General features: G+C 44.3%; 1 protein-coding gene across 16 annotated transcripts in view; it reads left to right on the top strand.

The window, feature by feature from the left end:
- Window positions 1–11,910, top strand: part of CADPS2 (calcium dependent secretion activator 2) — a 275,391-nt gene that overhangs the window by 50,048 nt on the left and 213,433 nt on the right. For 2 of the 16 annotated variants that reach the window (XM_025216939.1, XM_025216940.1), the window contains exons 2-3: window positions 2,832–3,611; window positions 7,594–7,727. The exons of 13 other annotated variants lie outside the window; for them this stretch is intronic. In XM_025216939.1, coding sequence (XP_025072724.1) covers window positions 7,663–7,727 — 65 coding nt within the window. In that variant the 5' untranslated portion in view covers window positions 2,832–3,611; window positions 7,594–7,662. The remainder of the gene's footprint in view (window positions 1–2,831; window positions 3,612–7,593; window positions 7,728–11,910) is intronic. One more of the 16 variants, XM_025216941.1, reaches the window with a different exon arrangement.

Raw genomic sequence — 11,910 nt, 5'->3', positions numbered from 1 at the left:
TCTTTCCTGTTTAGGCAGGGAGTCGGACTCAATGATCTGTTGAGGTCCCTTCCAATCCTAGCATCTATGAATCTATGAATGCTCACTATCTTTTAAAATGGAAAATATATTGCCAAATTTCAGTTAATTAACATAGCTTTTTTTTTATATTTCCTGGATTGGGTATGATATAATTTATTTGTAGGAAATAAAGTTACTAACTTGCTACAACATATATAGCATCATATTTGCTTTTTACATGTTATATGTAGCATAATATAAAACTTTTTTAACCTTCTGTAGGAACACTGGGTGAATAATTCTAGTCTTTTTGTCTGTAATAGTGAAATCAAAGCATTTAAATAACCACACTATACAACCCCCCCCTCCCCCCCAAACCAAGATTCTGGCTTCTTAAGCTTATCATACCTGTTAGATTGTGAAATTGCCTTTCAATGTGACCCACCAGTTTGGTCCAAGTGTACCCAATCACTATACTCTGTGTGCATCCAATAAACTTTAGTGACCTGCCTTTAATTTGGACCTGAAAGGGCGCATCTACAGGCTCTGTATACCCCTCTCATTTTTGCCAGCCTCAAACCTCCCTAGGCCCACGCAAAACTGATAAAGCAGCACTGATAGGATAGAGGCTGAGCCCGGCTGCCTCAGGGTACCGGGGGCAGACTGAAAATGACTTTCCTCATACTTCCCCCTTCAGCCAAAAGATCGCCAGAGAGTTTGGGTGCAAGATTTAACATTGCAGTGGCTAGCAACAGTCATACACTTCAGGGAGAAAAGGGGGAGAACGGAGGTGGTGGATTGTGCAGGGGCGGGGTAGCTAGTGGCTTAACAGCTGATGCTTTAGGACCCAGGATGGGGTCTCATGTAGGCCACGGTGGGGGGTTTAAAGTGCCCCTCCCACTGGCCTCAGCATGCTAGCCCCAGGCTGGGGCCTGGCCATGCCCCCTCCACTTGAGCAGCAACGGGGGGAAGCCTTGGAGCTTCAGTCCCTTCCCTTTGGCAGTGGCTGAAAGACTGGGAGATGTGCTCTAGCACCCCCCAGCTTCTGGCCTGAGCCACCACAGGTATGTGGCTGCATTTTCTGAATCAAAAGTGAATATCTGTTCACTTGCTCCTCAGTTTAATCTCTGCCACTTAGACTAGCCTGCAAAGACTGAATTGATTCAGCCTCAGGCTTTTTAATCATCTGTACTTAGCCCTTGAGTTTATTTTTTCTTAATTCATTTATTTTTTCATAATTACACATTAATACTGACCATAGAGTTGTAATATACTTTGATATTGAATATGGCTTTAATTTAGGTTGTATCCAGTAGATAGCTGCTTTACATACCAGACATCTCAGACTAACAGCAGACTGCTGTTAGACAAATGACACTCCCTGTAAGAGCAACAGCTGTTTAACAGCAGTGTAGCACCATACCAACATTTTGCTACTAATGAACATTGATTGAAAGCTCCCATAAATGCCTGTTAATGATCTCATGAGTCCTAACAATTTTTCACTGGTGAGTACTGAGATTTATATAAAATATTTCAGGAGCTCAATAACTATTTTGGTTGTTACTTGCAGTTTATGGCATATTGTGTGTATTCATCTTACAACATTACTTTTCTTGGGCAGATATTCAGATTTTCAGATAATATTATCAGAAAGATCAAAATTCTACTTAAGACAATTAAAGGTTACATATTGAGTTTCTTTATCAAAGTTTAAATTTACATTATGGAAATATTCCAAGACAGCATTTTCCCAGGATATATTTTTAAGTCATGTAGAAAGAACTATTCTGCTGTAGTTTTCACTTTTCCTGAACTCTTCTAATTTTTTAAATATATAATACATCCTAGGAGGATGCTGAGAGAAATGGATACAGTTAGATATAAATTGCATAATTCATACTTGAGTTGACTGCCTTCTGACAGAACTTAACCTAAATATCTGGGTCTGGGCACAGAGAATTTGTGGGCAGCAAAGGAGTCTCTGCTACACCTACAGGTAGCCTCTGTAGGCTTATATGGAAGGTATATGGTCTTGACTTTGAAGAAGTTAATCTACTTTTAGGTGTAACTTAACTAGGAGAGTAACAAAAAGTATATGATGAGTGAGTGAAGGGAAACAACAGCCACAGCAGTTCAGTACTATATGTTAAATTTAGGTGGGAACCTCTCATTTCTTCAGTGTTTGGACTGAATGACAACAATTATTATTATAATTGTAAGAATGTAAGAAGTGCCATATTGGGTTAGACCCAGTAGCCTAACTAAGAGCAGGTGAGTGGGGCACAAATTTAGAAAGAACACCAGAATGGCCTGGTGGTAACACTGTAGCCCATCCCAACCCTAGTTCTTGGGCATCTCTGTTGAGGGCACCAGCCTTCCTAGTTACATCCCTGGTCAGAGCAGTGGTCCATCTAGCCCAGTATCCTGTCTTTGACAGTGGCAGTAGCAGATCCTTTAGTGGAAGAGTAAATCCCCTGTCATACCATCTACTATCATTGGTTTATGGGATGTTAGAGGATACTTCTCTGACTGTTCTATTTAATAGCTGTTCTATTTAAAATGGAAAGGATTTCAGTGTCTTAGTGGGCCAGAATTTGGGTGACCTAATGTAGCTTAGTGGATCAAACACTGGGTTGAAATTTGGGAGATCTGGGTTCTGTGCCAAACTCTGCAACTCCCCTGGTGAGTGACAGTTGGCAGGTCATTTAAATTATCTGCATCTCAATTCCCACATCTGTAATGATAATTATACTAGCCTCTGTTTAAAGCACTTAAGATTTATAGATGAAAAGTACCATGTGGCAGCTAGATGTTTCTGTAATTTTCAGAGATGGTGTGTCCCAGGGGAGCAGGGATGCCAGGAGACCCCCGTGGCGGCAAGGGGTCCCGCTTACCTCCCACAGGGCCGGAGGAGCCAAAAGAAGTCCACGCGCCAGCGCAGCCGGTGCAGGTTGTCAGCCGGGCATTTATCCGGCTGTGGCTGAGCGGCTGGGGCGGGGCACGCCGGCCGGGAGAAACAAGAGGCAATGCGGCGGCTGAGAGGAGAGAGCTGGAGCGCGGAGCCCCAGCAAGCGGGGAAGCAGCCGCCACCTGCCGAGGGCAGGATGGAGGAGGAAACTGACGAGGACGGCTGCGAGCAGTGCAGCGGCGCAGCCGGGAGCAGCACATGGAGGGGAAGAGCCAGCTCCGTGAGGTGGGGCACAGCCGGTGGGGAAGCCGGCAGCGGAACCAGCGGCAGGGCTGGCAGCAGTACCCAGGAAGGGGCTGGCTGGGCCCCATACCGCGGAACCAACGGTGAGGGTAACCGCGGCATCACTGGTAGGAGCAGCGAAGAGGCCAGCGGCACCCCGGAGGGGGAGGGGCCAAGTCGGCGGCTCTGCTGGGGGTACACCCGGCCCGAGGACCGCTGTTGACGGCCAGAGGTTTGAGGCAAGAGGGAGGCAAGGTGAGGACGGAGTAGAGGCCAGAATAGGAAGACCCTAAGGTGGCGAATGGCCGGGGTGTAGGGGAGGATGGAGACCCGAGATTGCCCGCGGAGGAACGCATCAGCAACGGGGGATACCCCAAGGGAAGACCCCCCACTGAAGACATCATCAAAGTCGTGGCAGGCGGGGTTTGGGGTTCCCCCTTGATACCAGTCGGGGTAAACTTCGGGGCGCATCAGCAAAGCCCGGGTGTGCGAGATCTGGGGCCCGGGCGAAAACGGCGCATGATCTCCTGGTCGAGCGGCGGCGGGTACATGGTGAAATGCCAAAAAGTCTTAAGACAGTTAACAGAGAAGAGATAAAATAATTGTGGAGTCTGATATTCTCAGTGAAAGGGTTGTGGTGGGAGTGATGAACATTACATAACCTTTACATAAATGTTTTCTCAATCTTTTTTATAAAAAGAGAGGAAAATTGAGTACAAGAGGTATTTTAAATGTACTTTCCTGTGATACAGGTCAAAGATACCGTATTTACCTGAATCCAAGATGACCCTGAATTTAAGATGACCCCCAAATAATTAATTCTATGCATGAAAAATTTATAAACTTGTTATGATTTTCCATGTATAGCATGTAATTATTAGAGGATCATCTTAAACTAATCTCTACTACTACTTTAGTGGGGAAAGCTATGGTAGCGAGGCCAGAAGTGGGGGAGGCAATAAAGAGGTAGGTGCTAGGGGGGCAAGCAGTGATGGGGGCAAGCAACTTGTCCTCAGCTGCCTGTTCCCCCTCATTTGCTCCCCTTTGTAACAGAAGGATAATATACCTTTAAGATGAAATGAAGCGTTCACATCTTTCAGAGCTATTATCTTTGGCTGTCCCCTAACTCATAAATACAACCGTATCAGCAGAAGTGTAACAGAGCAGCTCTGCAGCCTGCACAGGAACAGCACATACAGCAGTACTGGCTGCTATGCTGCTGGTGGCAGTGGCTATTTTTGTGGATTCCCACTGTATTCCCCAGTCACCCCCCTCCCTTCTCCCCACTCTAACCCTACTGCATATCAGCTACCTGTAAATCACATTTTAAATTTATTTACATTGTTTTGCAATAGTGAGGGCAAAAAAAGGTAAATAATTTTTTGTTTACATTTTTTATTTTTCCCAAGAAAAGCTGAGATTCTAACACCACACTATGAGTGAAAGCTAAACCATGAGGGTTCACTCCTCTTTCTTATCACGGAGTAAGAGCATATAGGTGAGCAGATATCGCAGAGCTGCTCACATATAGCCCTACCACCTTTTAGCCTGTTGTGAATTTTTTGTGTGTCCATGCCTAATTTTTTTAATTATGCATGGCCTTTGGTACTTGAATAGTCTCTTTGTCAGTGTGGTTCACTGAATCCATTTTTTACAGATAGTGCTGAGTGATCATTTTAATTTTGAATATTTTATTTGTCAAAAATGCAGATTCAGGTCAGCTGTAAACCTCTGACTTTTTTTTGTAATTAGATTTGATTGACAAGTAACTGATGAGATGGGTGGAAGTTGAAAAAGTAGAAATGTTTTGTTTTGCCATTTGAAACAAAGCATTTGTACATTATATTTTATTTTGAAATCTACCTACATTTAACTTCAATTATTAAAAAAAATGTTTCTGAATTAACTTTTTTGTTTGACCTGAAGTAAAATTTGGGGGCTGGGTATGGTTCAAATAAGAAACCAAAACAAAACAAAATATTTAAAGTCAACTCAAAATGTATGTAGTTTACCTTTTATTTAGCCAGGGAACCAGGAAAAGAGTTGTATACAGTGCTCTAGTTATTGACGTTGCCTGCTACTAAATTCCTACAGCTGATTTTAGATAGTCTATGATTGTCTCCCTTACAAACACTGGCATAGTCTCACCCCGCTTGTCTGTTTTGATGGTACCACAGCACAAAATGAAACAGCTTGCTTCTAATTAGGTTTTAGAGAGATGGTATATGAATGCACCGACATTATTTTTACATGCTTCATACCAGCGTTATCTGTTATGCCAGTTTAGAGTGTGCTAAATGCTAAAATGGTAAATGCTACCATGAGGAAGAGTGCTAATGTGTTAATTCTGGCATGATTTAAATGATTTTCCTACTGTATATTTTCTGCAAAGTGAATCATCTGTAATCAGTTACATTTTAAAAAGGAAATTGAACTTCATGGAAAAATGACACATTAAAATTACATTAATGATTGATTGGATAATGATGGTGAGTTTAAATGCAAAATTGTTATGGAAGGAAAAAGCAAAAGTGTTTATCCTGCTGCTAGATCCTCAGAGAACGAATTATAGCTATGAGCTTGATTTTTTTTTTTTTTTTTTTTTTTAATGCTTCCCTCCGTAATTGCTGGTGAGGCGGCATGGGGAATCTTGGAGACCTTAATAACATGCCTCTGCCATTTTAATTGCTAAGAGAAGCCAAGAGAATCTTAATTGCCAGGAGAAGCATTCCTAATTAAGGTGTCATTCTTCATTCATTCTTAAGTAATTAGTCTGAAATATTTGTAAAAGCTGAGAGATAAATTTAGATCCAAACTCACTTAGCTTAACCACAACAGACTTTACAAGGAAAAAATCTAAGGGTTAAGCAAGGTTAATGCTCAGAAAACTGAAAATGTCACTTTTTTTCTTAGAATAATATGATGCAAATATATCATTTAATTTTTCCTATGGCTTTTTAAATCTGAAGTAGCTGAATCAAAAACAGTTTTTAAGAACTTTGTTTAAACTAGGCCTATATTTAAAGTGTGGGATTCTACTCTGGGATAAAAAGAACTAAAATGGCAATGGTGGGGATTCATGTCTCCTAGATTTTAATAAAATCCTAAGAACCTGTTAAAATCTTACCTTGAAAAATGATTTTTTTTTTCCTCTTGCACATCATCATAGGGTTATAAAGGTTCAAATACATTAATAGAATCCTAGCAGTCTCAGATTTTCACCTTAGTGCCACCTGTTCATCTTCCCTGCCTTGAGTGAATTGAGACAGGTACAATTGATTATGTGTAAAATTTTTCTCAGAACTAAAAATCCATAGAGCCAACACCGTATTCTCCTTGAAATTCATTTTTAAGGCTTTGTTTTCCTGGAATTATGTATACATCCTTGCCTGACATTAGCAGGATGCACAGTAATATTAATGCTACTTACCAGTCACCTGCCAACTCTTCACAGCACTATTTTTTATATGTGCTTTTATTACTGTTACTTTTTCTTCCCTTTTTAAAAAACTGTTTATTTGTACGGTGCTTGGCAGATTAGACTCCCTAGCCATCGCAGAAATAAAAATAATATAGTGACAGTAACGATTGGCATTAAGAAAATGAATGTTTGATGCACACAGTAAAATAGAATCCAGCTCAGTCATTTTTATCCTTGCAGAGCCAATACAGCTAATGGTTAGGAAAACCCATGCGTGTGTCTTTGGCTCAGTTAGATGTATTCTAAGTATTCATACTGAGTGTCATTTTAGCAGAATAAAATCATATGTTGAACTAATGGTTCAGTTCAGATTTGGATTTTAGTTTTAGTGAAGTGTTAGCATTAATGTGCACAATGGAAATAACGTGGTTAATGCAGGGCTATCTAACTTCTAAGCAGCTGGGGCTGAAGGTCAATAGTAGGGGCTGCCTACCCACAGGTCTCACCAGAGTGAGCCACAGGCTCCCCAGGTAGCATACCATGCAGACACCCGCTCCCCCACCGCTGCACCGCATGTCCATGTCTGTCCCCCTCTTGTCCCCGCCCCCATCAGCACCACCACCACTGCACCATGTGGCCCCAGGATCAACCTCAGCTCCACAGCTGTGCTTTGCTGCCTGTCCCCATCCTACAGGCAGCAAAAGCTAGAGGAGGGAGAGGAAGCCCAGAGACTGGTTGCTGTTGCAGCCAGAGTAATAAAGGGGAGTAGTGGCCAGGCAGGAATCCAACAGCTGCAACTGAATCCCTTGTGAGCTGCACGCAGCCTGTGGCTACCAATTGGACAGCCCTGGGTTAATGTATAGGCCACAACTTTATTTAACTTAATTCAACAATAACAAATGCGGGAAGGCTGTTCTGAATTGTGATGTCGATGGTTTGTATGTATTTCTTCAACTGACCAATCTGTGTAAACTTGTAGATGAAGGATAGGGCTGTGTCCATATGTCTCCTCCCAAAGACCCTAACCTAACTGGATGTGAGGGTCACCATGCAATCCTCCCCTACCACCAACTGTGCACCACAAAAAGGCCTCCACCCCCACCACTCTTCCATGTAAGTATCAAGGATCAGTGCTAAGGAAGGTAACTAAATCTGAAACCTGACAATTTTGACTAAAGTAGAATTTTGACAGAATTCTCATAAATGGAGTATTTCAGTAATTCAGCATTTCTTTGTATCCTGTTCTGGAATTAAGTCTGCAATCTCAAAAGATTTTAAATTGGTTGAAATCTTCCAACTCTATTTTATTTTGGAACACTGGTGCTTAACCTTTTGGCTCCATGAGCCTGATGAGTGTCATGGGGTCAGTCTGTGGGCCAGATCTTGTGGGTGGTGTTGGTCGGCCGACCAGATCCAGTGTGTGGTCAGCATGCAGGGTCAATGCTGGGAGAGCTTCCTGAGCTGTGGCAATTAGAACTGCCACCACTTTCTCACCACTAAATATTAAGACCTGGATGGAGCCCCATGGGCCAGGTGACATTTGGCTAACAGGCTAGAGGTTGAGCACCACTGTTTATGAGTGTAAAACAAAGCACAAGACAAAAAAAAGCTGGTCCATCTAGCCCAGTATCCTGTAGAGGGAGAGCATTGAACCAGATAGCTCTAGAGCAGTCTAGACCCTGCGGGTCCACAGACTGTCTAAGGGAACCACAAAAGATGCCTATGATCAATCAAAAGTATGCAGATACACTGACAATTCAAAGGGGTCTGTACCTCCATTCAACATTTTCCAAAGTGGTCCACACCTCCATTTGAAATTTTTTAGGGGTCCACAAATGAAAAAAAAGTTGAAAACCACTGTTCTAGAGTGATCCCTCCCCTATTTAGTATGCTTCCTGGCTTTCCCTGTTATCAGTTTAGAGGTACCAGAGGAAACATCTCCAACCATTCTAATTAATAGCCATTAATACCATCATCCATGAAGTTATCCAGTTCCTTTTTTAAACCAGCTATACTATCTGCCTCCACCATCTCTTATGGCAATGAATTCCACAAATTAACTATCCATTGTGTAAAAAAAAAAAAAAAAGTACTTTCTCCTGTTAATAGTAACCAGTTTAAAACTAATTTCACCAGGTGTCCCCTAGTTCTTGTATTCTGGGACTTGATGAACCACGGTTTCCTGTTCACTTGGTCCACACCCTTCATGATTTTATAGACCATCATCATATCCTTGCTCAGCCTTCACCTTTCCAAACTGAAGAGTCGTAGCCTTTTTAGTCTTTCCTGGTATGGTAACTGTTCCATATCCCTGATCATTTTGGTTGCTCTTCTCTGTACCTTTTCTAACTCTTCTACATCCTTTTTGAGATGGGGGACTAGGACTTTACTAAGTATTCAAAATGTGGGAGCACCATGGATTTGTATAATGGCATGATCTCTGTTTTATTTTCAATTCTCTTCTTAATGATGTCCAACATTTTATTAGCTTTTTTGGTTGTCACTACACATTGAGCTGATGTTTTTAGAAAACTGTCTGCAATGACTCCAAGGTCTCTTTTCTGAGTCATAACAGCTAGTTCATAGTTTCATAATTGGTAAGGATTGGAAGGGACCTGAGCAGATCATCAAGTCCGACCCCCTACCATGGCAGGAAAGAGTACCGGGTTCAAATGACCCCAACAAGGTGTTCATCCATCCTCCTTTTAAAGACCTCCAGGGTAGGAGCCAGCACCACTTCTCTTGGAAGTTGGTTCCAGATCCTAGCCGCCCTGACAATGAAGTAGCGCCTCCTGATGTCTAGTCTGAATCTACCCTCTGCCAGCTTGTGACCGTTATTACTAGTCACTCCTGGTAGTGCTCGGGGGAACAGGGACTCCCCCAATGCCTGCTGGTCCCCCCAACTAGTTTGTAAACAACCACTAGATCCCCGCTCAGCCTTCTTTTGTGGAGGCTGAACAGGTTCAGGTCCTGTAGCCTCTCCTCATAGGGCCTGCACTGCTGACCCCTGATCATGCAGGTGGCCCTCCTCTGGACCCTCTCCATGTTGTCCACATCCCTCCTGAAGTGCGGTGCCCAGAACTGGATGCAGTACTCCAACTGCGGCCTGACCAGTGTCGCATAGAGGGGGAGGATCACCTCCTTGGACCTGCTCGAGATGCATCTGTGGATGCATGACAAGGTGCGGTTGGCCTTCCTGACTGCATCCCCACACTGTCGGCCCATGTTCATTTTGGCATCAGTAATGATTCCAAGATCCTTTTCTGCCTCTGCACTGATGAGAAGGGAGTTCCCCAGCCTGTAGGTATGTTGCTGATTCTTCCTTCCCAGGTGCAGCACCTTGCACTTGTTAGTGTTGAAACCCATCCTATTCTCATCTGCCCACCCCTGTAACCTGTCCAGGTCCAGTTGCAGCCTATTCCTCCCTTCTAGCATGCCCACTTCTCCCCACATCTTAGTGTTATCTGCAAATTTGCAGATAACAAGGTGCTTTTTACCCCCTTGTCCAAGTTGCTGATGAAGATGTTGAACAGTGCTGGTCTGAGGACCGAGCCCTGTGGAACCCACTGCCCACATCCCTCCAGGTCGAATAAGACCCGTATACCACCACTCTGGGTACAACCCTCCAGCCAACTAGTGACCTATCTGACTGTGTAGGTATCGACACCACAGTCTCCTAGTTTTTTAATGAGACTCAGGTGAGAGACAGTGTTGAAGGCCTTCCTAACGTCCAGAAAGACTACGTCCACTGCAACACCTATGTCTAAGGATTTTCTGACCTGGTCATAGAAGGCCACCAGGTTGGTCTGACAGGACCTGCCTCTAATGAACCCATGTTGGTTGCCCCTAAGCATAATCTCCCCTGCTGGCCCCTCATGGACATGCGCCAGGATAATTCTCTCAAAAAGCTTACCCAGGACTGAGGTAAGACTAACTGGCCTATAGTTTCCTGGGTCCTCCTTCCTCCCTTTTTTGAAAATGGGAACCACATTGGCCCTTTTCCAGTCCTCTGGCACAATGCCAGAGCACCATGAGTGCCCATAGAGCTGTGCCAGGGGCCCCTCAATAACCTCTGCTAATTCCCTCAGCACTCTGGGGTGGAGGTAGTCAGGACCTGCTGATTTAAATACATCCAGTCCCTCCAGAAGTTCCCTGACTAGGTCCTCACTGACCCTAGGCCTGAGTGCACCTCTCCTAGGGCCTACAGGGGTCCCAGGTGGAGGGGGTGACCTGGTCCCTGCTCAGAAAAATGGAGGCAAAGAAATTGTTAAATAGGATAGCTTTGCTGTCTGGTGCGATGACCAGATTTCCTAATGCTGGATTTCAGAATCCAGCATTGTGTATGTGTAGTTGAGGTTATTTTTTTCCCAAGTGTGTTACCTTGCACTTGTTGACATTGAAATTTATCTGCCATATTTTTGCCCATTCACTTAGCCTGGTGAGATCTTTCTGCAGCTCCTTTTCATCAGCTTGGGACTTGAATACCCAGGTTAATTTAGCATCATCTGCAAACTTGGAGATTTCAGTGTGCACTGCCTTCAGGGTGTGGCTGTATGTTTGGGATTTATTTGGATTGGGATGGTGTAGGTTCAGGGCTATTGCCTGGCTTTGAACTTGCCACCCCCTGGCTGTGGTGCCGGTGGATGGGCCTCTGCGCAAGGGAGACTGGGCTCTGTTGGGACCGAGGGGCTGTGGCCAGCAGCCTGGGCACGTGGGCCGGGGAAAGGGTCGGCACGGCGAACTAGAATTAGGCACTGACGCGTAGAGGTTGATTAAAGATTATTTTACTTACACCGTAGGTGGTCGCGGTGCAGGCAGGAAAACTATCTTGAGTTGCAGTTACAAAAAAAACCACACACATGGAGTTTGCTAGGCTCCACCGAAGACACACGAGCGGAGTTTGCTAGGCTCCGCTAAACCAACATGAACAGAGCTCTGGATACCACTCATGGAGTTTGCTAGGCTCCGTGGACCGTCCGAAATGAGAGTCCGAAAGGTGACTCTCCACGAGCGCGCAGGGTGGGGTACGTCAAGGGATCGTGCGGCGACGGGGAGAGGCTAGAGGTTGATCAGGCCCCTGTATCCTCCTTTAAGGCACACGCGGAGTTTGTTAGGCTCCACAGCGCGCTTAGAGTTCTTCATGAGATGGATGTGAAGTCCTCCTCCTCCAACTTGGGCGGAAACTGCTCAAGCCTCTTATACGGCTAGCAAGCCAATCGCTCGCCGCCATGTGGGAATAATTTAGAACTGGCCAATAGAGGGACACAAATTTGCATGCACATGGCGGGGACTCGCC

The sequence above is a fragment of the Alligator sinensis genome, unplaced genomic scaffold (assembly GCF_000455745.1).
Source record: "Alligator sinensis unplaced genomic scaffold, ASM45574v1 scaffold908_1, whole genome shotgun sequence".
Taxonomy (NCBI): Eukaryota; Metazoa; Chordata; order Crocodylia; family Alligatoridae; genus Alligator; species Alligator sinensis.
The sequence above is the reverse complement of the archived record's forward strand: the minus strand, read 5'-3'. Positions and strand labels throughout refer to the sequence as shown.